Consider the following 26,585-nt stretch of genomic DNA (forward strand, 5'->3'; position numbering starts at 1 on the left):
ATAAAAAAAATCAGTTTCTTCTTATTTTTTGTTAATTATATACAGTAATATGCCATGCCATCATACCACAGAGACTTTGTTACTGTGTGTAAATATATTTAACAGGATGTTTTTGTTTTTTTTACCAGTGTACCCAAAATCTATTTCCCTGATCAATAAAGTTGACACAGTCTCATTACTTTTCTCTCTTTACAACTTACACTATATATTTGCATATATTTAATTTAATAATTTATTTATTTTTTAAAGTAAGTTCTACTTATTAAAGTCGGTAGTTTTATATTTAGGTGTTGCTGTTTCAGTTTTATCATCTGCAGTGCTTCATAAGAACAGTATTTCATTTTCTTTAAAAGACGTTGAGGATATAGTCTTGTATTTTTTTATACTTTGATCCTTTCCTGTGATTCACTAAATTGAGAAATGAACTGGAAAGTACCTCTGGCACCCAGGATATCTTGGGCACTTATTGTTTCTCTCTATTAAAGCTCATCTCTTCTCTATATTGGGAGTTTTACAACAAAGCAGTGGTTAAAGGCAGCTTGTTAACATTACTGTCTAGACAAACTTTGTTTTTAGTTTAGTCTGAGATGAGAGAATGCCAGACAACACCTGCTGGTCTTAAATCCCATTTGTTTCATTTTAAAGACATAAACAAAACACGATTATCCCTGATTTGGATCCACAACAAAGGTTTCACAGCAAAGAATGTTGGATATGCATGTAAACAACCTGCTTTGAACAAAAACACAAATACAAGGGAGAAATCAAAGTGTTTAGCTAAGAAATTAGATAAAACGTTGTTACTAAACAAGGTCTGTGTAATTAAAACATGTAAACTCCTGGTAAAATCATTCTCACATCTCATCTGAAGTCAATATCAGTGGAAACATCCCTTCACTGAATGTAAACTATTTATTGTATTATTATTATTAACTAATAACAAATTAATTAAGGCCACTTCATGTCAAAAAAGAATAAAAAAGTACACAGTCTTAATCAGAAAAAAAGCTAAATATTTTATTAAGCAGCAAAAAAACACTTTTCCTCGGTTTAAGAGTGTGTTTTTTTGTTTGTTTTTACTCTTTTTGTGACCTGGATTATTTCCTAGAGTTTTCAACACCTGACATATATGTCATATATATTTTAATTTTAACAGGAAAGGTGGTTTTCCCTGCCATGTTTCTGAGATAACTAGCAAATCCCAATCTGTGAGTGAATCATTCTTTTGATGTGGATCTTTTCAATGAATCAGTTAATTCAGATCATCAAAACAGTCCGAATGATTCTTTTATGAATCACATAGATCTGTTTTTCAAGTTAAACTCATTGATTCAATCTCAGCTCACTTAAATTTTAGTCTGTTTCTCACACAAAACTATTTTGTTTTCTTTCGAGGTTCTTTTATTTTTTTATATTACTCATTATAAATACATTTGGAAAAGCTGCTACTGAAATAAACAGCTGAACAAAAAAAATCCTTATATGAATTATGGATTGGTAATGGTAAGCAATGTTCTTAAGTAAAAAAAAAATGTGTTGATGTATTTGTTTTACAAACACAGCTTTTCTACTCACAAGATCTTAATTGATGGACTGGAGTCGTGTGGATTACTTGTGGACTATTGTGATGTTTTTATCATCTGTTTGGACTCTCGTTCTGACGGCACCCATTCGCTGCAGAGCATCCATTGGTGAGCAAGTGATGCAATGCTACATTTCTCCAAATCTGATCCCATAGAGACACAAACTCATCTACATCTTTTATGGCCTGGGGTGTCTCAATGTTCATCAGTTTTTCATTTTCTGGGTGAACTATTGCTTTAAAATCTCTCTTTTTGTGTTTGGCAGAAGAAAGCCATATAAATTTAAATCAACATGAGGGAGAGTAAAATGACTTTGTTTTCTCTAACGCGTGTTGATGCGTTTTGTCATTAATATCTTTAATCATTCGTGGTCCTCTTTAATTATCTCATAATTTTGTCATTAATAACAATTATCTTGATTCATGTGTGACGCTCCTCATACATCTGACCTCACTGACAATGTCAACAAACTCCCGCTCAGTAGAAGATACTGACTTATCGAGTGTTTTCCTCCCCGGTGGTCCGAGTGACCTCATTCCAGGCACTGGATGTCACACCACCCATAAAACAGGCTGTCATGGTTCCCCTCAAGGACCATTCGGACTGAAGATTGGAGTCATGCTCAGACTGCAAGTGGACCCAGATTGTTTAAAATCGCATGCATATTTTGTCTTTCGCTTCATCCTTTTGTATGCTGTATTTGGAATGAGGTAATGTAACGCTGAGAGGAGAGAGGACCTGGAGTATTTGTTCTTTGATGGGCTTGTGTTTGCAGATCAGTCCCAGTGCGAAACATAGCTTTCAATCAAAGGGGATTCACATGAGTGCAGTTTTTATACTCCAGTGGAAAACATCTGCTACTTTTTTTCTATTGGCCTTTCTGCACTAGCATTAGCAGAATTATGAAAGATATTATTTAATAATTAAGCTTGTAGAATAATTCAGATTAAAACTGATATTTATATTTATATTTATTATTTTGTTGACAAGTCTGCGTGCAAAAATGTTCTTTATGTGTGCTATGAAGATGAACGAAGGTCTTATGGGTTTGGAATGACATGAAGGTGATTAATTAATGACAGAATATTCATTTTTGAGTGAACTATCCCTTTAAGCAGGGCCGGCGCCACAGGGCGTCGCCCCCTCACTCAAACTATCCCGCCCCCTCACCCAAGATGAGTATGAAAAGAGATTTGAATTATGAAATATAATGGTTTATTCCCCCCAAAATCAATGCATACAATCCCGAAAGAGTCAAGAGTCTGGAGATTCCATCTGGGTATGATTATAAGGTACTCTAGTGGAATTAAGCAAAGTATTTCCAGAGAGACTCTTTCGTACATTAGCGCGTTCCCAAGGCGCTTGAGGGTACTTATATTTACAGCAGTGATAGAGCGAAATTAGAGAGGCTATTCTTCTTGTTGTCTGCGCATGCTGTTCATTGGGAAAGTTAGAGGACTCTGCTTTGCCTCACATGACAGGACCTGAGAGCACATTAATTAAAGCCAATTACAGATAGCTTAGAAATCCCTCTGCTAAGCCTTTGAGAGCAATTTGTAGGAGATGAAACAGCACGGGTCAACCGTCATAATAAAAGAGAGCATCTCTGCAACATGTGCGCTTGATGGGAGTTGGCAAATGATTAACGCTAAGACGCCTAATCCAGAACAGATAGTGAACTAGTGATACTAAATAACAAGGGCAGCTTTTATCCTTTAGCTAGACCTCTTAGGTTTCATACCTATGCATTTGTCTTCCACATCACACGGTTACAAAAGCATCGAGGCCTGTAGGACACTACAAAAAAAGAGGTTAAATCACATATAATCGCAACTCCCATGGCAATTTTTTATCTCAGCCGATGCAGAGTCCTCTATAATCTTCACTTGATTTATCTTTGGCTCTTTGGCCTTGAAGAATTCCAGTGTCTTTCATTTAAAAGGATGAGAAAACAGAGCGAGAGCCCCATACCGGGAGGTAAGGATCCCCGCAGAGCTCTCTGACATCCCAGGACCTCAAGGGTCGTCCAGCCAGGGGGGTGCAAGTATCTCTGCTCCAGGTGATTAGGAATGCTGGATTCGGAGGTTTAGACAGGCGTGTCGGGATATGGCTAATCAGATATATGTGTCCAAAACACCTCCATCTCTGATGTCTTGTAAAAATCTGTATTGTGATATTGGGGTGTGGAGGTTAAGTGTGGGATTTCTGCACCGCTAGTAGCACCAAACAGAACTGTAATCTGAGCAATGTGACAACATTTTGAGCTTACTGCAAAATCATTTTGGCAAAAATCCTAATTCATTGCAGTTTCCAGCTCTAATGACCAGTAGTTGCAGTAAACCACAACTTTTATTTCTTATCACACAAATCAAGAGTAGATCATAAGTAATCTACTTATCAATTAATGACTAATTGTTGTGCAAATTCATTGCACAATACTATGCTAGGACCCTTGTAAACTAATATATTTTGATGTTTTTAAAAAACAAACAAGTTTTTTATGACTTGATTACAAACATTTGGAAGGGGAAAGTAATAGTAAGTTTAAAATGGGTTAGATAAAAAGTAATCTAAATGTAATCCAAAAGTAATCAGATTACATTATCTTAAATGAATCACCTAGATTACATCACCAACTATAATATTCAGCGTGTAATCTGTTATCAGTAACGGACTACAATTAGTAAGTAAATTACCCAGAACTGCATAGAAAGATGTAGAGGAAATAGTGTTGGTGCACCAAAGCTCCAAAAAAATAAAATAAATAAAAATACTGACATTGATTAACGTACTACTGAGTATTTTTGAATTATTGAGTACACAGGCTCTTAATTGAAATCATTTTATGTTTTCTGATGTAGTAAACTTGCTAAGTAGCTTACTCGGTACAATATAACACTTGCAAAGTGAAGCACTCAGGTACAAATCTGTGAAACAAGTTATGATAAAAGACTTGTACAATTTGTGATTTTATCTAATGTTTGGTCACTAACACTATTGTGTAGGTTTAGGGTCTGGTTTATTGTAGTCTTACATTATTTCCAATTTCGATGAAACATTAGCTCGCTGGATACTACATTTACAAAATGCTGTGATACAAACAACATCAACAACATTTTTGTAATAAAACACTGCCAGCTTCACTGCTCTGGATAAAACCGAAACGCCTGTAGTGCCTCTCACAAGACATCTCACTTAGAAAGTGTCGCGAAATTTGCAAAAAGTAACGTAATAATTACAGAAATGACAGCAAATGTGTGATTTTCTAATAAGTCTGGGTTGTGTTTGGTGGCAGGGAAATGTTTGAACAAATTATTTAAGTGCCACTAGTAGAGCAAAAAACCCACTTTCTTTATTTTATCAAAGCGCAAAAGCCACAATTTTGAATAGTTTCAATTGTTTTTGACCATATAATAAAGGTCACTGGGGTCCAAAATAAAATATCTTATGTATACTGTATATTAATGTACAACCCGAACCCGAATTTCACCTATAGAGAACATTTGGCGCATCATTAAACGAAAAATACGTCAAAGACGACCACGAACTCTTCAGCAGCTGGAAATCTATATAAGGCAAGAATGGGACCAAATTCCAACAGCAAAACTCCAGCAACTCATAGCCTCAATGCCCAGACGTCTTCAAACTGTTTTGAAAAGAAAAGGAGATGCTACACCATGGTAAACATGCCCCGTCCCAACTTTTTTGAGACCTGTAGCAGGCATTAAATTTTAAATGAGCTAATTAAGTGGATAAAAGTGTAAAATTTCTCAGTTTAAACATTTGCTACGTTATCTATGTTCTATTGTGAATAAAATATTGGCTCATGTGATTTGAAATTCCTTTAGTTTTCATTTTATTAAAAATTAAAAAACGTCCCAACTTTTCCGGAATTCGGGTTGTATATATTACACTAAGTGCAAATAGTCTGCCTTGTTAGCAGAGGCTGTTAACACTAACGTGTGATTCGGCTAGTCAACATTACAAAAGTTAGATGATAGCTGTCAGCTGCAGTGATGCAGATGGTAAATTGTGTGTCATACTCATTTTGATGCGATCGACCCGAGTTCGATTCCACCGTTTGGCAAACTATTTTCTCCCTTTTTAAATTTCAAATCACATCAGAAAAGCATTTATTTTTAATAAAAAATAAGGAGATAATAAGTTGAAAATAAAGCATCGGATAGGTGTAGGGAGGACTTTATTTTCCCAATAATGTGGCATCCATTTAATAATTTGAATTCAAATTAACATTTACACTCAATAGGTTATTGCATACTGTTTCATAATGTACTACAATACTTGCCACTATTTGCAATAAGTAGTATAAATATCAGAAAATCCTGCTATTTTAACATAGTGTCTATTTCTATTTACACTAAGTGTAAATAAAATATGCAATAAACGATTGTTTAAGGTAAGACTGCACTAGATTTTTACATTTTCCAAAGAAAATGCCAGTTGCCCTTGGTGCAGAAGTGACAACCATAATGCTAAAAGTGAAATGTTGCCAGAGCGTTGATAAACGGTTGCTAAAGCATTCTGGGTGATTCTGTTGATTTACTTACTTTTTATGGCAATTTTTATTGCCAGACTAGATTCAGTGCTGCTTATCATGGATGTCACAAGAGCTATCTTGAGTCTGTTTGAGTGTGACCACAACTATGAAACAGCACATGTAAACAAATGTTGGGTTTGTTCCCTATTCTGCAGAGCTCCACACACTCCATCCCAATCCTGAAGGAATACACAGCTGCAGATTACAATGAAACCACTCAGAAACAATGAAAGACTAATATATGCATGATTCATGACCGACACATTGTGAATCTCAGTTGGTAGTACAATGAAAACCCTGCTTGTTCTGGGCTCTATACGCAGAAATAACATCAGAATTTAGCTTGGCTGAAGATTGAAGATTTGGCTGAATGATGACGAAGTTACTATTATTTGTCGAAACAGCTGGTTGGGTGTTTAAACAGAGCTTCCCTTCGCCCTGGCCAACACCGAGCCACTTCCAGCCTCATTCTGACTTTCCTGGGGTTGGCGCCAGACAATAGGTTCGAACAGATGCATTGTGGGAAGGAAGTACTATGTTTGCCAGGGCATTGTTATTGTTGGGCTGATAGAGAGAAGGGCCAATTAATTAAGATAATAGAGAGGCACCACAATGGGTTATTGAGTCATTTATGGAGGATGTTGTTCGCGGTCTCGCCAACACACGCACATTCAGAACAATTCTTCTACAGACACACGAATACAATGACGATTGATTGGCATCTCTGGCCGACTTCCCAAGATCCACCTGCCCAGGCTAACAAGTTCAATGACGTACAGTAAACGGCCTTCACACCTTTAAATGAGAGTTACAACGTAGACAGTGAGTTTTGCACTGGAAATCATTCTCATATTTGTTGTATTTTGAGCTTTTTGTCACAAATTATCTTTAAAATTTCAGTTTTCAGAAAGGCTTTTAGAGTGTGTTTACATATTAACACAAAAGTTAAACTGCAACAAGCTAACATGAGCAAAGATGGCATCCGATTCTTCTTTTCCATATGGAAGAGAGCCAATGAGCTTTTTTCTGTGGGAAAAGGATTTATTTTAGATGACCAAGTCACTTTTTTCCACAGAATTGGACACAGTGGTTGTACTTTAGTCTGTATTAAAGTGAATAATAGTGGCATTTGTGACTTGCTTGTTGGGTGGTCTATGTACTCCATTATTTCCATGACTTTTTTTCCAATCTTACATTGCATACTATACTAAAATACTAAAGGACAACTGATGAATCAGTCTACCCATCCTATATTCAATGTTATCATATATATGTTATATATGTTATACAATGTTATATATATATATTATTTTTACTAGTAGTGTAATTCCAAAGAGTTGAATAGGGTTAAATTTTATGTGATTTATTGTCTCTTATATAAACTCTGTATTTATTAGAATCAATAAACTGCGTACAAAAACATCTACTTTGTATGTTTATTATAAAGAACTATCAGCAACATGACAGTAAAACAGTTACATGTCTGAATGAAAGATCTCGAATTGAAATATAAGAACCAGAAGAGTCTAGATAAGAGAATAATAGAAATTAACCAGATGCAGATGCTCTGATAATCTGAAACAGATCTGAAAAAATAAATCAGTCAAGATTGGGAGGTTCCCAAGAAACTGTGGATATGCATAGCAAGTACAAAGGACATTGATATATCAGATTTTCCAGAGCCAAAAAGTGAAATGATTCATCAGTTCACAAGGGCTAAAAATGTGAACAACTTCTCCCTAAACCCCATAAAATGTCATCTGATATCCTTGACACAAACTTCAGCCGGTCAGATGGATATCACACCAAACCAAAATCCTCAGACACTTTGATTCCTCTACAGTTTTTGCCGAGTGAAACCACAGAGTAATCAAAAACCCACAGAACTCTGGGCACAAGATCAGAAAACCAACCTCAAATCCTCAATCATCAATGCATTACTTCCTATGAACATAAAATATATAAATAGAGCATTAAAAGAAAATTTAAGGTTGAACAGAAGCTATACACATCTTTTTGATTTAGTAGTGGTAATAATAAAAAGAATACTATATTTGATTACAATTACAAAAATCACACTCCATTTGTGAACAATATTTGTTGTTAAATTGAAAATTATGTAAAAAAATAATAACATAAATGCTATCTTTATTTTAATAAAATATGTACTCAATCTGTAGAAACAAAAGAAAAACATATATTATTAAATTATAAAATCATTATAAATAAAATAGTTTAATAATGGCACTCAATTTATTAAAACAAAATAGTTAGTTAAAATAAAAATAATTACAAAAATCATTTTCAATATATATTTAAATATAAATAGTTTACAGAGATACTTCAATACAATAAATGATTACAATAAAAAATCTAAAAACGTATTGTTAGTTGAAATAAAATTATTTATTTAAAATAAAATAATACACTTTTTATACGATAAATAATGCCACTCCATTTATAAAAACAACTAATTAATACAATCTAAAATTAATTAAGAAAATATTTAAATAAAACAACTACACACAATTTGTAAATAAATACTATTTGTTTGTTTTTTTAATTAAACATTTGCATTCAATTTGTAAAAACTATACATAGTTACTATATAAAAAACAAAAACATCATTAAAATAATACAATCAAATAAATAGGTTGCAAAAACAAATGTTAGTTATGCATTTTTAAATGGACGTGGGTTACTTGGAGCAGAAAGTGAAAGGCCCCTCTGGAGCCCCTCTGTGATCAGGACCCCTGGAATCATCTTAACCTTCACTGATGTTACCTCTAATGAAGAATGAGCGGTTGAAGCTACACTTTTGACTGGTAAATCAAAGCACATCTCAGGGCAGCGTAGCTTTATTTAATACTGTAGAACTTCAAGTGTCCTGCACTGTATGACTGCTCATATGAAACAGAGCTATTGTTTCCAGCAGAACAAAGCTCAGTCCAGATGAAACAACAACAGCCGTGCTGGCCAGCACAGATAAGGCCCTCGCAGACGCCGCCTGGCTTTCCTCATGCGGCTTCTACGTGAGGACTCCTCCCAAAAGCAGATCACAGTCAATCTGTCAGCTTCTCCGCTCGCTTTCAAGTGCTCCGAGTGGGTGTGAAACCTAAACCCTCCCTGACAAGAACTTACAGCCATATCACAACACATCCTGATAATGCCATCCATCAGTCTTCAGATCAAAGCCAGTCTGTGTCAGTGTCCGTCAACTTCACAAAACCTGCATACGTTTGATACATTTGCATCCTACAGTATCTTGGTCTTATAAGAAGTCAAGGCTCTCTGGAATACTTCATTCTGATTGGTCACCAAATGCTCAAATATTATGGCTCTCTCTTTTTTTTCATATAATATAATAAATGTAATTGGTCTCAATTAAAATAAATTAGATACATTTACGAAAATAATTGTTAAATTAAAAACTATTTCTAAAAACAATTATATTTTAATACATGCTCTTTGATACAATTTGTACTCAGTTTTTAAAAATTGTAACATAAGAAGTCATGGCATATCTCAAAAATATTATTTGTTTATTATTTTATTTATTATTATTTATTTATTATTTATTTTAAATAATAAACGTATTATTTATTTTAATAAATGTATAATAAAAATATTACGTATTTATTTGAAAATTTAAATGTGTGTATCTAAAATCCTACTAATTTCAATAAATATTCTGGATCAAATTAACCCAAGTGACTTGAAATAATTTTAGATTATATTTCTATAGATGGGAGTAAATGTACAGCTTGTGAAGGACGGACACAAACAACACAATATGAACACAAAAGAATCAGGAGGACAATGAACATCAGTGACGTCCAAACATTTAAACAAATGCACTGTACGTCCTGTGTCCTGTCCACAAGACTGAGCTTGTGTAAGGCTATACTGTAGTATACTAGTACATCAAAAAGACACATACTCAGGACTAAACTGTCTGAAAGTGTTAAATGATTAAACCTCAGGCTCACTTAAATACAACAAGTAACAAGTTGATACTTCAAGGTTTTTTTCTCTCTCTCTCTCTTTCTCAGCTTTATGACTTTAAAGAAATGTTAAAATAAAGTCTTCTGTTAACAGTTTTTCAGTTTAACAGGCTATTTCAAATAGGGGTCTCAGAAACACCCAGATAAAGAATAAATGCTGTGTATTTTCCTATAAAACACCCTTTAAAACCGTTACACCTGTAAAAATCAACATTGCTACTTCTCACATCAAACACTTTTCTCTTAAAGTGTAGAAAAAAAGTTGCCTATGAACATGACGCCTAACTTAGTGAAACATGGTATTTTTTTGAAGAACTCCTACATAGGCTATTATATAAATAGTATGGTTTATGAACACGGCATCTGAAGCTTTATCAAAATATGATGGTATTGTCATCTTACATCACTGTACTGACACGTGAGGCTACCATGGTTTTAAAGGTTGACAGAATAACCACAAACAAACAACAATATAGAAACCCTACCGAGTGTTATTTCCTCGTCGTTTTCCTCGCTTCTGCTGGTTTTATTCCAGTTTCTGTCTCGCTGTCAGTGAAGTGAGTCAGTCGTGTGAAGATGCGCGCGCGTCGCGTGTGTTTTCCGCGCCTCCTTTACTATAAACAAACTCTCCGAGAGCCACTCCTCCACTGCTCAAACCCTGTCCCGTCCGTCCAGTCAGCAGGTGTGCTGGTTACCCGCCGGAGACAGCTCCTAAAACACCCGAGAGTCTCAGTCTGAGGGGGACACTGGGTGAAGAACACCGCCCTCTTCATAGCCCAGAGTTCAGCGCGCGACTGACATTATTTGACTATAGTAGGGTCCAGTTATCGCATGTACAGTTATCGCATGTACAGTACATTTACAGCATTTCTGCGGCTTCATGAAGGTCCATTTAAGGCTTTATTTTAGACCAAGTGAGCAAAATTCAAGGAACAAATTGAATAAACACGTCAGTTGGATCTCCACCCTTACGAAAATTGACCATGGTTTTACTAGACATGAAAGCAAAAAAGATAATCAATAAATAACACACGGTTAATAGATAGCACACGTATATATGTCTACAAGATGTCAGTTGAAGATCGGGAAAGCATCTGTGTATAGTCTTTAAGATGTCAGTTTTTCTCTAAATCACAAACATCTTAATTAAATCTATTTGACATCTAAAAGGAAACATCCTACAGACGTATTGCTGAAAAGCTAAATACGTCTTTGTAAATACGTCTTGCAGATGTATGTCAAATACAACCCGAATTCCGGAAAAGTTGGGACGTTTTTTAAATTTTAATAAAATGAAAACTAAAGGAATTTCAAATCACATGAGCCAATATTTTATTCACAATAGAACATAGATAACGTAGCAAATGTTTAAACTGAGAAATTTTACACTTTTATCCACTTAATTAGCTCATTTAAAATTTAATGCCTGCTACAGGTCTCAAAAAAGTTGGCACGGGGGCAACAAATGGCTAAAAAAGCAAGCAGTTTTGAAAAGATTCAGCTGGGAGAACATCTAGTGATTAATTAAGTTAATTGATATCAGGTCTGTAACATGATTAGCTATAAAAGCTTTGTCTTAGAGAAGCAGAGTCTCTCAGAAGTAAAGATGGGCAGAGGCTCTCCAATCTGTGAAAGACTGCGTGAAAAAATTGTTGAAAACTTTAAAAACAATGTTCCTCAACGTCAAATTGCAAAGGCTTTGCAAATCTCATCATCTACAGTGCATAACATCATCAAAAGATTCAGAGAAACTGGAGAAATCTCTGTGCGTAAGGGACAAGGCCGGAGACCTTTATTGGATGCCCGTGGTCTTCGGGCTCTCAGACGACACTGCATCACTCATCGGCATGATTGTGTCAATGACATTACTAAATGGGCCCAGGAATACTTTCAGAAACCACTGTCGGTAAACACAATCCGCCGTGCCATCAGCAGATGCCAACTAAAGCTCTATCATGCAAAAAGGAAGCCATATGTGAACATGGTCCAGAAGCGCCGTCGTGTCCTGTGGGCCAAGGCTCATTTAAAATGGACTACTTTCAAAGTGGAATAGTGTTTTATGGTCAGACGAGTCCAAATTTGACATTCTTGTTGGAAATCACGGACGCCGTGTCCTCCGGGCTAAAGAGGAGGGAGACCTTCCAGCATGTTATCAGCGTTCATTTCAAAAGCCAGCATCTCTGATGGTATGGGGGTGCATAAGTGCATACGGTATGGGCAGCTTGCATGTTTTGGAAGGCTCTGTGAATGCTGAAAGGTATATAAAGGTTTTAGAGCAACATATGCTTCCCTCCAAACAACGTCTATTTCAGGGAAGGCCTTGTTTATTTCAGCAGGACAATGCAAAACCACATACTGCAGCTATAACAACAGCATGGCTTCGTCGTAGAAGAGTCCGGGTGCTAACCTGGCCTGCCTGCAGTCCAGATCTTTCACCTATAGAGAACATTTTGGCGCATCATTAAACGAAAAATACGTCAGAGACGACCACGAACTCTTCAGCAGCTGGAAATCTATATAAGGCAAGAATGGGACCAAATTCCAACAGCAAAACTCCATCAACTCATAGCCTCAATGCCCAGACGTCTTCAAACTGTTTTGAAAAGAAAAGGAGATGCTACACCATGGTAAACATGCCCCGTCCCAACTATTTTGAGACCTGTAGCAGAAATCAAAATTGAAATGAGCTCATTTTGTGCATAAAATTGTAAACTTTCTCAGTTTAAACATTTGCTATGTTATCTATGTTCTATTGTGAATAAAATATTGGCTCATGTGATTTGAAAGTCTTTTAGTTTTCATTTTATTAAAATTTAAAAAACGTCCCAACTTTTCCGGAATTCGGGTTGTATACGTCTCTGAGATATAGTTATACCACATTAACCATGGTTTTGCTACATTAACCATTCTTTGACCATGGTATTTGTAGTAAAACTGTGGTGATAAAAAAAATGGTAATCAATATGCCAAAAAATATGTTTACTCCACTTTTACTGTAATCATGGTTCAGAAGGTCTGCGTCAGTATTTGATACCTCTAAATGAAGAGAGAGCACAATAGATGTACTATTAGCAACACTTGGTTTTGAAATCTTAACTAGTTTAAAATAATTTTACAAAAAGGCCTCAATATCTCTGCTTCCAACCACTAGAATATGAAAATTACATTTATATTCTGATCGCACTGCAAAAAAAGTGATGTTCAGCATTAGTATTTATTTTTTCTTTTGATAAATAAATAAAATTTTATGAAAAACGGATAAAAATTAAGTTTATGGTTAAAACAAGAAAAATAAAATCTGCTAGGCTCAAAAAACTCAATTTGAAGGAAAAATAAAAGAAAATAACACTAGAAGATGATAATTATTTGCTGTGCATGCAACATCTGGGACAACATCTTTGTTGTCCCTGGAACAACATTGTGATTAACCAATCAGATTTGAAGAACCAGTTTATAGATTTTGTGAAGTTTATGCTTAAAATCACTGTTTGGTGCTTGTACATCAGTGTCATTCATCTATCATTTCCTCTGATTTTAGGGATTACTCATGGTTAGGGTTAGGTTTAGGTGTAGGGAAATGTTCAAAAATAAATTTTTGGAGTAAAATGTTGTTCCAGGGTCACTAAATATGTTGACCTAGGAACACATCTAACTCAGCAAAATCAGGACGTGCCAACATTTAATGTCTTTATGAATTTAAGACTTCCTTCTCTGATTTAAGATTCAGAGAATATGGAAGAATATGTATATGTATATATATATATATATATATATATATATTTAGGAGTGTTGTGGCTTTATTAACTTTAGATTATAAAAGGGTCCTTCTCAAATCATAGTCGTTAGGGTTAATGTGAAATATGTTTTTTTTTTTTCTGTTTCCAAAACATTAAGGTATCAAAGGGGAAATGTAAAGTCATTTGCATAAGTTAATGGTATTTGGTGGTGTGAACTTTGTTTTCTTGCCCAAAACCAAACTAGTATTTTCTACTGCGTAATATACATGAGTGAGAGGAACCAACACAATAGTTTGACGCTGGAAGAGAATAAAAAATATCAATGTAAAAGAAAATAATAACTACAGAATATGTCATGTGTATAATCAGATTAATTTGCAAGCATACATTGCTAACATTTTAACCTATACAAGTGGAAACCTTTAAACATCATTCTCAAACAGGCCTATATGCACTCTTGTTTTGAACATTTTAAGCGGTGCCTCCACCTGGTGCTCAAATGTGGCTCTGCACAGTCACAACCCTCTCTATTCACATTTGGAAAGCCATTTATTTGTTGATTTTACCAATAATTCTGCTGTGCATTTGGCAGCACAGACCGCTGGTTCAGTTTCTGCTCACTTGCTTCAGGATGCTACTCACAGCGGAATATTTTATCAGTTGATTCTGAATTGCTCCTTTTGAGTATAATAAATAATAAATAAATAATTTATAAATAAATAATAAATAATTTCCGGATAAACCTGCGAACAAGCAAAGCGAAGTAAAATAAGTAAAATAATTTATAGGCCAATTCAAATATCTGATTTATAATGATTTTTTCAGTCACTCGGATGGGTATTACCACAAACACCTGGTTCTTCCTGTCAAACAGTGTTATGTTATATAAGACAACCACATAAAAACAAAGATGAACAGGCCAGATTATTGTGTAGACCAAAACAGGAACTAAAACTGGAACTGAGATCAGAAGAACTAGTAACAGACTGATGCAGCTGCCACAGACAGTGTTTCAGTACAGATTTCAGTACAGTAGCTTAACTCATACTTTCCATATAAAAAAAAACACTATTGTTATGGCATATGTACCATGTAACTGTGAGCTGCATGAAATAGGTTTCTGTAACAGTTACATGTGAAGCAGCCTTTGTAACCCTTTCTATGACAAGAAACAAACCTGCAAGAAGGAGGTGAGGTATTTTATTGTTACATGAGCATGTTAAACAAATTGTAGGTCATGGAGGTGAGCCTCTGAATGTGGAGAAGACGAAGGAGATAGTTGTTGACTTCAGAAGAGCACAAACTCAGCACGTTCCTCTGACGATCAACGGTGCGATTGTGGAGAGAGTGAGCAGCACCGAGTTGTGCACATCACAGAGGACTTTTCCTGGACCGACAACACAGCAGCACTGGCCAAGAAATCACAGCAGCGTCTCTACTTCCTCCGCAAACTGAGAAGAGCCAGAGCCCCGGCCCCCATCATGTACACCCTCTACGAGAGCATCCTTTCGAGCTGCATCACTGTGTGGTATGGCGACTGCAACGCGTCCTGCCGGTGAGAGCAGCTGAGAAGATCATGGTGTCTCTCTCCCCTCCCTCCAGGACATTTACGGAACCCGCCTCAATCTGTATTATATTTTAGCGTTTCCCAAATTCAACATGAAGGGGGGTGGTCCACTGTAGAAAGAGGCATTTGAAAAGACTGCACCATTCTCCGTCATAAGAGGTATGTGTAAAAAACACACAATATTTAAAAGAGAGCTTCTCTCCTTTTTAACACACTGAATGGTCATAATTTTCTTTTGTATTTTAATCCTTTTGTATTGTCTTAAGTTGGCCAAGTTTAAAAAAATGTAATTTTCATTCATCAAAATCTGTATAATTCATTTGTTTGGATGGATTGCCATTTTGTTGTCTATTAGACGTGTATGTGTGTAGTCATTTAATAGTGTTCTAATTGATGACTAGTCTATTCTTTGGCCATGATTTAGCCTTGTTTTAGCTTACCATGACTGCTTTATGAAAACATTAATCTTCAATATTTTTATGATCTTCAGAATTTTTAACGCCTAAACACATGTAGCCTATAAAAATACCAATTTCTTTGTGAATAACTATCCTGGGCAAGTTCTATGGTAGTGCTAAAGGGAACGAAATGAAAGCAAGGGACTTTGGTTTTGCTAGAAACAGGATACTGTTGAATCATATTTTCCAAGTGCTCCAGTGTTTGAACCCTGGGGGTTTCTAATTTCAGTGTGTTTTGTAGCAAAGATCAATATCCATCACTTTATTTCCTGAGTGGCCAAGCTTCGAATCAACCCCAAGCCACAGTTTTGTTCAGTTCTGCACGCTCGAGAGTCTCTCATCATAATAAACAAAGTGCATGTTCATTTGATTGTAAATAGCGTGCAATTGCATGGACATAAACATTACATTTCGTTCACTTTTAAGTATATTATTTCAATACCAAATACCAGTGTTGGGTAAAGTTACTTTTAAAAGTATTGCATCACAATAATGTGTTACTCCCTAAATAAAAGTAACTAATTACGTTATTTTGTTACTTTTTAAGGAAAGTAATACTTATTCAATTTTCACCTTCGCCTTTGTCATCCATAACGCACAAAATGCTGGTGAGGTCTGTTTCATAATGATCTTTACTGAGAGCTTTTCCTCAGTTTTGAACTCTAAATACTGGACAGTGATGTAATGTTCTGGCAGCCTGGCTTAATGAAGCAGGCCTGATACAACTCACAGATTACAGAATCCTTAAAGGCACAGTACACTCTAAAATAAAGTTATGTAATACAGTTACGTTGCAAACCAGCTATAACTGCTGAGGGACACAAAATGCAATGATGGACCGTGTCAGTCTTAATTTGCTCATATTGTAGAAAAAAGAAAGAATTCCAGTGAAAGTGGATATAGAGACTAATACTAATAATTTGACTAATATCTCAATTTGTGTTTTGTGGAAAAAAACATACAGCACTGGAACGATATGAGAGTGAATATAGAATCTTAGAAAAAATAAAGAGTTTTCTATGATTTATTCATTCAGGACAGTATAGGATTAGTCACAATGTAGCAATGCATATACACTTTATTGTATAAAAAAGAAAGAAAAAGAAAGAAAGAAAGAAAGAAAAAGAAAAGAAGCAATATACTATAACATAATATTTTATCCAAAATACAAGGAAATAAAAAAAAAGATTCATTATTTTTTTTACTTCCACCATAGAATAAGAATAATAAAAAAAATCAACTGTTAATTTTTACCTAAAAATTTTTTTCTAACAAGCATGAGTGTATAGCTCACAATTTTGACACTTTTTATCAGAATTGCAAAATTGGGAAAGCTGAGAAAAAAAGTCAGAATTGCGAGTTTTTTTTATCTTGCAATTCCGACTTTCTGTCTCACAATTCTACAAGAAAAAAAGTGAGACATGAGCTATAAAAATATAAACTGCAAAGAGGTTTTTTTCCCCCTAAAGGATTGAGCAACAGCAGCATTTGACAGGATAGTCTTTGGTGTAGACTTTGTGTTCGGTTCCATACACAAAATAAATGTGGGTTTTCTCATTCCAGACATAATGCACTCGCGTGATGGGAATGAGCTCAATGGTCTGCCTCTGGAAAAAAAAAAGTTAAAACATGCATGTGATATAAAGTTACTCTTCACATAAAGCATTTCTTACTGTTTCACTATTAACACTTTCAGAGAAATATAAATAACTACTGTGAGTAACTACTTAAGAGTTTCTCAAGAATGCGTATTTTATGTTCCATTTTTTTTAGTTTGTTTAATATAGGTAAAATTGTTTAGAAAAGAGTAGTGAGTGGTTTTCTCTATTCCTTGGCATCATTCGTGTCTTGCTCGTATGAATATATGGGAATATTCAGACTGCTTTAGTTCAATCACAAGCTCTAATTTGGTTTCTTTAAGGATCCATTGGACTGAGCCGACAGGAGGCAGTCGTTTCATTCATTCCCAGAAGAGAGGGAGGAGGAGATGTGGTCTTAAACAGACAAGCGCAGGTTTGTGGTGTTCCCTCAGAAGTGTTTGAGTTGTTTTAACAGATGAATTACCTGTTGCAGAATACGGCACGTGGTTGCAAACTGAGCCTGATGTTCCCTCACGCCACTTTCAGACTCAGCATTCACAGAGCTGTCCGGAAAACTGACAACTGGATAAACCTGCAGTGAAGAGTCAAAACTTCACAGTCACAGCCAAGCAATCAGAGTCAAGTTGTGAAATGGTCATTGCTTTTATGTTTTTTTTTTTTTTTTAATTTTTTAATCCTTTTATGTTTTTTTCTCTAAACCCGTTGATTTCCAGTCATTTTGACCCAGAGAGGATTTACTTTTTCCTGAAAATGCTAGTTAAAACTTACTGACTTTGCTCACACAGGGTACAACAATTTCCAAAATATGTACTTTTGTTTTTATTTGTTTGGTGTTCTTGGTTTAAAAAATGATCGGCCTCCAAAAAAATTGTTAACTTTAATAAACTGTTTTCTTTCAATAAGAACAGATTTTATATTTGTTTTTGGAAGTGCTGGATTGGTCTGAGCTTATGCACCTCCACAAATTCGACTTTATCTCTTTCTCTGGCTACGCTCTCACACACTGGCCTGCATGATTGAAATCCATGGATATAGACAAAACTGACTTTGTAGACGAACATAGGCATCTTTCAGATAGAAATGCAGAGCTGTAGGTGCTACACAGCAGTCCAGGTTTGTGTGTCAACAAACCAGGCTTCAATAAATGGCCTTTTAGGACTGTTTTTGAGTTCAGCATGTCTTCATAGCTCTTTAACAACATGATATTTTTGCTCACCATTGGAGCCATATCAGTAAGAAGTTTCTCTCCACTTATTTGATCAAGAAGCTCAACCGGGAATCCCGAGCCTTTGTCGATCACCGCCACATAAACGTTGTTCTTCCTAAGAAGATAGAAAGAGTGAAGAAGTGAACAGATAAATGGAAAAGTACTTAAGCTTGTTTGTACACAGTGCACTAGGTGGGAAATGGGTGTTAGCCATGGTCTGCTCACCATGTGATTTTAAGTTTGATAAAGCAGAGGAGCTTTCCCTGCCCTTCACAAGTTTCGCAAGTGGTTGAACCAACTCCTCCACAGGAATGACACCTGGAATACAGATCATTCAAGAAAATGTAACTGGTTTTGACCCATAAAAATACCCCGCTAGCCCCCCATCAGTGATGCTATGGTGTTAAAAAAAAAAAATTAAACAAATAAATTAAGCTTTAATTAAATCTAAATCATGCTGTACAGATGTAAATGTAAAATATTTAGAAATTAATAAATGAAGTAATTAAAGAATAATTTCAAAGGGTTGACTTCATGCCTAGTCATGCCAGAGCCCTGACACGGACTGCAGCGATTGGAGCCGGTTCTCCCCAGGCCACCGCAGTATGGACATTGAGTCTGTAACAATACAATCATTATAATGAAACAACAGACAGAAAATACAGAAGGAAGTGCTAAAAATGATATGCATGTGGTACTAACCCTGCCTGAGTTTACACATCTCCTGCAAGCAGATCTACCCAGATTCAGGCAGGAATGACAGCCCTGTGTTTTGAATTCAACAACAACAAAATGAATCAAGATGAATTTCCAATGAACTTGATGAATGGAAGGCCGGAGGATGTTTTACTTTGATGGTGGATGTGTGAGGAACGCGGACGGCTTTCTCGCAGTCTTTGAAGAGGGAAGGAATGGGCACCGGGATGCTCCACGGAGCAGGAGCCACTCCGAAACCATCCACCACCTGACCTGATAAATGAAGGGACATACATATTTAAACATACTATTTAACTTCATTTTCGGATTATATATGGTTTAGAATGACTTTAGTCACCATTGTATGGTTCACTGTCCCATTCTGTTGTTCTGGACTCAGTAAAAGTCTCCAACCGGTACTATTAGGAGAAACAGGTCTCCAAGTTATATGGCTGCTGTATACAGCTGGATGTGCTGGATGTGAATGCTGCTGCTCACCCGGTATGTGTTGAGCGACTGCAGGTCTGTGAACACCATCTCTTTGGCTGGTTTAGAGCTGTAACAGCATTTGCTGCTGGCATATTTTATGAAGGCTTCCTGAGCGAGTTCTTCAGTGATGGCAGGAATGCTGAGGACATTTTGACCAGTCATTTACAACATACTCATGAATGAAACTGCATGCATGCAAGAAAGAATGAATGATTGAACCACTGTAGCAAATCAAATTCAGTATGTTTAAAGAACAGTATCATTACTTGAAAAATAAGCATTAGGCCTAACTAAAGTAAAAATAAAACACTTCAAACTTATTTTATTTTAATGAGTCGCCAAATAAACATTTCTTATTTTTGTGTAGTTTAAGCTGAAGTACTAAACTTTCAAAAATAAAATTTATATAAAAAAATACAAAAAATGTATAAAGCATAAACATGGAAATATATATATATATATATATATATATATATATATATATATATATATATATATATATATATATATATATATATATATATATATATAATTAAAAACTAAGATGACATATCAATGATACTAAAATAACACGGATGTTTATAAGGCAACAAAAAAATGGCATAAGGAAAAAAGATTTTTGTTATTTTTTACTAATGTAATAATTTAGTACATTTATTTATTTCTACAACCTATTTATTTTGTATTTATGTATTTATTTCTTCTTTTTAATTTATTATTTATTATTATTAATTTATTATAACAATATAATACTATTATTTATTTATCTATTTACATTTATGCATTTGGCAGACGCTTTTATCCAAAGCGACTTACAGTGCATTCAAGCTATAATTTGTTTTACTTCTTTTTTATTTATTTTTTTACCAGTAAGTGTGTTCCCTGGGAATTGAACCCATGACCTTTTGTGCTGCTAACGTGCTGCTTAATTAACGTGCTGTTAATTATTGTTTCAATGTTTATTTCCTATGAGTCTAGTGTAGGCCTACAATGACTCAGAAACAGGGTGGAGTTGATTAAATAAATCCAGAATTGCCTCATTCATGAATTCAAAAAAATGACAAGAAAACCAGTTAGGCAAAGCAGAAAATAAATAAATAGATAATACAAAACTAGACAAATGATAGGGATTATTATAGGTTATTCATCAGGGAAAATGGTCAAATTTCTTTCTATTTTCCACTTAATGTAGTATTTTAGTCCTAATATAACCAGGAAAGAAAGCAAGGAACATAGGTTTATAACTGATGCTCAGTCTATGTATTTTACCGCTGAGATGGTTTTAGATGAGCTGTTTTATTGATTATAAGTGCTGGAGGTCTTACTCAAAGCGTCTCTCTGGAGCTCTGGATGGGGCTGGTGGTTGCGCCGATCCGAAATCTGACGGTGGAATAACTGTGGATGCAATATATTTTAAAGAAATCACTATCACGTTCAATACTTTCCTCATTGTTTCAGCCGAAGCTACTGCAGCTCTTCTCACCGTTAGGCCCCAAACTCTCATATCCAGGAACCACAGGCATCGAATCTGCAGGAGGGGCCGTCGCCCCATCCCTCGGATCTGAATAATGCACATCACACATCTATTTCAACTTACTATCTCCCCTTTTATTTTCAGCATGCTACCAGGATGCAGTAGAAAGGGACAGGAAACGTGTTCCTCTAAAAAGTGCTGACTGGAGATGAGATGAACTATTTTAAAGTGCAGCCTGCTTCATAATCAGAGTCTCTTCTGACTGAATATGCAAATATGTTACTTATATAGACTTGAAAGTGAACTGCTGAAGGTTAAGTGATATTTGAGTACATCTCTAGTTAATAATTTTATAATTACCTGTGTAAGATCCAGCAGGACACGATGGAGCAGCTTCATCCTGGTCACTACGAAAACAAACCAATAAACCGTGTTATTGTTATTAAAGTCGACACCACAGCCTTCTGCCGTGAGAAAGAAAGAAAGAGACACTAAAATGAACACTTTTCGTCCTTAAGTCCTTATGTAGATACTGGAGGCTTAGTTCGTCATCTTTTATCGCGATGTAGGCTACGAGGTTTAGAAGTTATTACACGTTGTTGCGTTTGTGGTATTTATTGAAATTACTGGCGATTTCCAGCAACAACATTGAAAAAAATAAGCATTGGTGTTGTTTTAAGGGGGTTTCCCTTCACAATTTAGTTTATTTTTGTCAAACGTACCTCAGCAAATGCGTCCTGTCCATCCTTGCTAGCGAGTTGTGAACTTTCGTTTTGTGAGAAGTGACGGAAGAAAGAAAAAAACAGTAACCTGAAAAGATTTCATGATATTAAACGAATTCACTGTTCACGTCAGTAAATAAATATTCACGCCACTTTTACATGCTTTGAGCTGTATAGGCTGTTTACTTAGTTTAATAATTATTTGTGAACTAAAACCTTTCGTTTGGACAATGAGCAGATGTTTTGCATATAGCATAGTGTTTCACAGATAACTTTTGTAATTTAAATAATTTAAATGAGGAAGTCGCCTAGAGAAATAAAATATGACCATCTTTCATATTTATGATGCCCTCTCATAGAGAACAAACAGCAGCTGTTCATTTTTTAGGCGTCTATTAACTAATTAGCTTCAGTTTCACACAAATTTGATCAACAGTTTCATCCTAAAAGTTAGGGTTGCATCCAATGACCCTGTGTCTCTGACAGGGTTCAAAAGAACAAATAACTAAAAATAAAATAAAAACTAACTTTCTTAAATAGCATGTGCAATGATGGACATTTAAAACAGCAGAACTCACATGACCTTATTACTTTTTTAATCTAGTGAGATCTAATAATCTCAGATATAGTTTGCTCTTTTAGTGTTCAAACTCTTGAAATGAACAGTCAAGTTTGAGTGCATTGCATCATGGGATACAATGTACTGTGCTCTGGTGCAGTACAGCAAATAAAGGCCCATTCACGCCTGTTCACCAAGGACGTCCACTTTCTGAATATTTTATTTCAAGTTGATACTGACCTACCATACATTGTGCTTATAGTGTTTTCTTATCGAATAAACCAGTTGCTGTCATGTTGTTTTACAGTAATGACAGTCTTCACTTAGATAGAATGTTTTATAAAAGCATGATCAATTTATTTTCATTACTATTAATAATAGTTCAGATATTTTGTCTCGATATTCAAGGACAAATAGGAAGGGAACACTTGAGGGGCTGTCATTGTATGACAAGCATTAAGATTTGTTGTCACTGTACTAACGTTATTCAAACCACTTTATTAGAAGGAGGTGTTCACATATTTATGAGAATCATTGACAGCTAATCAGACTCCAACAGAGTTTAATGAGCTCGAGCATTTAAAGCGCCAGACGGACACTAGTGTGCACTGAGGTGGAGTCTAATAAGCCTCTAGTTATCATGATCTTCATAGTTAGGAGCACTACTGAGAAATACTTTTATCATGTAGCCTATTTATTTATTTTATGGACTAATCGGGTTATGTTAACAAGAGTCTTTTTAGTAATGTATTGATATATACAATTAAAATATAATAGTTATAATTAAAATATTTATATTTATAAAAAAAATACTCATAAATTCAAAATTGTATTATTAAAAATTATAATAAAAAAACGAATACATATGATCAAGAATAAAAAGCACCTATAATATATATATATATATATATATATATATATAGTATTATTTTTCTTTCATCTTTATATCTTGGTAAAAACAAAGTACTCCTTTATTAATTTTATTTCATTTCTTCTTGCTGTATATAGTTGAGCCTATATATAATATGCAACGTACATCGTTTTTTTATATACATAAATAAACAAAATGTTGTGGAGGGCCACATTTCGGAGCAGGATCTTTGACTTCCGCTGCCGGGTGTTATTTCCAGAGCGTCGCTGCGTCACTTCCTTCTCTTCTTCAGGACTGTCTTCGGTAGAGGCAGGCCCAACGGTGAGCGGAGTATAATCTCGATTCATCCTTTAATATTGTTAATAAAATAAACGTGTTTTCAGTGCATGGCGCCTCGTTAGTGTTCACTCTGTTTAATCGTGCTGAAATTGAGGCTCGGGGAGTGAAAGAATAAGCGATGTTTGTTTACACCTTCACACGGGTCTGTACACGGCGGCCATCGCTGTGATGTGTGTGAAGATGAAGACACAAATACATGTTAAACACCTCTCCGCGCGCTTTAACACCACAAAAGAGACCTTTTATACTTAAAATAGATGATTTAGACTTTCAGACGCCTAATATAACATCTCGTTTTGAGTGCTTGTGGCATGTGTTTTACATGATGCGCCGTTTAACGTTTAAACTTCACATTTCTACCGTAGCTTAAACTATAAAAGTGCCTTACGCTTAATCATTTATTTCGGTTTCATCGCATGCTGTAATTTGCTCATTTTTGTTGACATAAAAGGTCTTTGGTGAAGGTTTTACAGGCTGGCTAACATTGCTAATGTTCATGCTAACGTTTCATGTCAAAGTATGTCTTGACTGTTTATATAGAATGACTTAAGACTTTCTTAAATGTGTAAGTGTATGTTATTTTAAACTCCTTGTCTCTTTCTTTTCTGCATGTTGGCTCTGTAGGCATCATGGTTCAACTCCGACCCCTCACCAGACCTAAAATCCTCAAGAAAAGGACCAAGAAGTTCATCAGACATCAGTCCGACCGCTATGTCAAGATCAAGGTGCGAATATCGAGAAGTTGAAGACATTTAATTAATGTCAGATTTAAATTAAGATTAATGTTAGGAGATGATAGGATCACAAGTATATTCCTCTTATTAAAATCATGCATCTCTGAAACCTGTTTTACTAGTTTGCACCGGGCTAAACTCTGTGGAAAGCTTTTTTTTAATTATTTTTAGTAGTTAAACCAAGTGTGATTTCCATTTGTTTTTTACAAAAATGCATATCTACAGAAACTGGTATGTTGTTGAAGTGCATGCTACAGATCTTGTGAAAAAATATTCCATGCGTGCGTTTAATTTTGACCTCCTAGTGTCTAAAAACATTGGTTTAATTTCGTGTTAACTTATTTACATTTACTTAAATGTGTAGTAATTAGGAACACCTGATTTTAGTTAAGTTTCATTTCAAGTCCTACAGTATTTTGTGCTTTCAGCCACGTTTCCTTTTTTTGTGAGTGCAGTTATCTTCCACAATTGCTAGTCAAAACATGGAGCGTCATTGTTTAGGAAGCGCACTTGTAGCGAGTCCTCACATCTTCTTGAGTGGTTGTCAAATCCAACACCACGGTCCAAAACGTTTATTCATTTTAAGAGATCAGCTAAAGTAATTCAGTATTCTTTCCTGCTTCTTTTAACAGAGCACTCAAAGTAAATTTAGCTTTCAATCACATCCTTGATCTAATATGAATGATCTCTCCACAGAAAAACTGGAGGAAGCCCAGAGGTATTGACAACAGAGTGCGCCGGCGCTTCAAGGGGCAGATGTTGATGCCCAACATCGGTTATGGGAGTAACAAGAAGACCAAACACATGCTGCCCTCTGGATTCAGGAAGTTTTTGGTCCACAATGTCAAGGAACTTGAAGTCCTCATGATGAGCAACAAGTAAGCACCCTGTGTATGTTTTAATGTGTGTCACTAGATCTGATTAGTTTAGAGCGGTTTGCACTGTCAGTATCAGTATCTCTCTGATCATACCTGCTGAATTGCCCGTATTCATCTCAGGTGTTGTATTCATAGAAATATCACAGCGGAGGAAATGCCCATTCCACCTCTAGCTCTTGTCATAGCCAGCAGGTGGAAGATAATCTGCTACAAGTGACTAGCGCTTGTGTTTGGGTCTCCTCTAATGAATAGAGCTAGGTTAAGTCTGTGTGAACGGATGACTTGAGTTTCAATGACGAATGCTGCAGTTGCTTATTTAATATCGTTTTTAACTCAAGGTCATTTTTTTTCCTTCTCTTTAGGTCCCATTGTGCAGAGATCGCCCACAACGTTTCTTCAAAGAACAGGAAGATCATTGTGGAGAGGGCCGCTCAGTTGGCCATTAAGGTCACAAACCCCAACGCCAGACTCCGCAGCGAGGAGAATGAATAATCTGGTTACCTTCTGGTCTTTACAATAAAGTGGAAAAAGTGTCAACTACTCTTGTTTTATTTATAGTGAAGATATGAGGTTTGCAACCCTGTTCACTGCTCGCTTTGAATGTCTCCAATCTGTCACGCATCCAAAAGCTGAAAATGTCTCTGTGGGCAGGATGCAGAGATAAGAAGGCATGTGTGACTTCACCGACCGTGTCACATCCTGTCTGCTGAGAGATCTGATTGAATTTTTTTTTTTTTTTTTTTTTTTTGCTGCTTCCTGTGGTATCGCAAAATCCTATGCGTTTCTGACAATTGAGCGAAGTCATTTCCAAGCGAGAAATTAGTGTCAGTAATATTCTCTTGGTTCTCACTGAATCGTTCTGTTTTGTTGTTGATCGTTAAACTTATGTTGCCTCAAGCTCATTTGTTTTTAGATATTCCTTTCTGCACAAATGCTGCCTGGAAAGTCATCGCCTGATAGGGTGGTGAAGGAACAAGTCAGCTTAAATATGTCCTTACAGCTCTGGGTGTAGAATGCACGGGTCCATTTTTGGAGACCAGCACCCGCAAAGTTCAGCAGCAGATCCGACCCATTACCCGTGATAACATAAAAATTAAATTCGCACCCG

General features: G+C 35.7%; 3 protein-coding genes across 4 annotated transcripts in view; 1 reads left to right on the plus strand and 2 right to left on the minus strand.

Annotated features, from left to right (window-relative positions):
* The window catches only part of LOC132160070 (semaphorin-3D-like), a 56,148-nt gene extending 45,241 nt beyond the window's left edge, over positions 1-10,907 (minus strand). The window contains exon 1 of one of the 2 annotated variants that reach the window (XM_059569766.1): positions 10,631-10,907. The gene's annotated coding sequence lies outside the window, so the exon portion shown is untranslated. Of the gene's footprint in view, positions 1-10,625 lie in introns of both variants that reach the window. The other variant, XM_059569767.1, reaches the window with a different exon arrangement.
* Positions 10,908-17,325: 6,418 nt separating this feature from the next.
* Positions 17,326-22,221, minus strand: LOC132159186 (protein SSUH2 homolog). Its single transcript, XM_059568736.1, has 13 exons — positions 22,097-22,221; positions 21,735-21,781; positions 21,384-21,461; positions 21,226-21,295; positions 19,910-20,039; positions 19,770-19,830; positions 19,566-19,684; positions 19,418-19,480; positions 19,254-19,333; positions 18,941-19,033; positions 18,725-18,830; positions 17,972-18,079; positions 17,326-17,514 (listed from the first exon to the last, which is right to left on the minus strand). Exons 1-13 carry the CDS (start codon positions 22,117-22,119, stop codon positions 17,371-17,373), a joined length of 1,122 nt encoding a protein of 373 aa, XP_059424719.1. The 5' UTR covers positions 22,120-22,221; the 3' UTR covers positions 17,326-17,370.
* Positions 22,222-23,718: 1,497 nt separating this feature from the next.
* Positions 23,719-26,017, plus strand: LOC132160072 (large ribosomal subunit protein eL32). The gene is made up of 4 exons (XM_059569769.1): positions 23,719-23,847; positions 24,490-24,590; positions 25,296-25,477; positions 25,840-26,017. The coding sequence occupies exons 2-4, from the start codon at positions 24,495-24,497 to the stop codon at positions 25,967-25,969; spliced, it is 408 nt and encodes a 135-aa protein (XP_059425752.1). The 5' UTR covers positions 23,719-23,847; positions 24,490-24,494; the 3' UTR covers positions 25,970-26,017.
* Positions 26,018-26,585: the final 568 nt, after the last annotated feature.

The sequence above is a fragment of the Carassius carassius genome, chromosome 16, assembly GCF_963082965.1.
Source record: "Carassius carassius chromosome 16, fCarCar2.1, whole genome shotgun sequence".
In the NCBI taxonomy this organism is placed as follows: domain Eukaryota; kingdom Metazoa; phylum Chordata; class Actinopteri; order Cypriniformes; family Cyprinidae; genus Carassius; species Carassius carassius.

Excerpts from the sequence above, each read along its gene's own strand:
- LOC132159186 (XM_059568736.1), bottom strand. The coding sequence starts at position 22,119 with ATGGACAGGACGCATTTGCTGAG. Across the intron at positions 21,296-21,383 it reads TGAGAGTTTGGGGCCTAACG|TTATTCCACCGTCAGATTTC; the intron begins GTGAGAAGAGCT and ends TTGCATCCACAG. Across the intron at positions 19,831-19,909 it reads AGTCGCTCAACACATACCGG|TACCGGTTGGAGACTTTTAC; the intron begins GTGAGCAGCAGC and ends TTCTCCTAATAG.
- LOC132160072 (XM_059569769.1), top strand. The coding sequence starts at position 24,495 with ATGGTTCAACTCCGACCCCTCACCAGACCTAAAATCCTCAAGAAAAGG. Across the intron at positions 24,591-25,295 it reads ACCGCTATGTCAAGATCAAG|AAAAACTGGAGGAAGCCCAG; the intron begins GTGCGAATATCG and ends ATCTCTCCACAG. Across the intron at positions 25,478-25,839 it reads GTCCTCATGATGAGCAACAA|GTCCCATTGTGCAGAGATCG; the intron begins GTAAGCACCCTG and ends CCTTCTCTTTAG.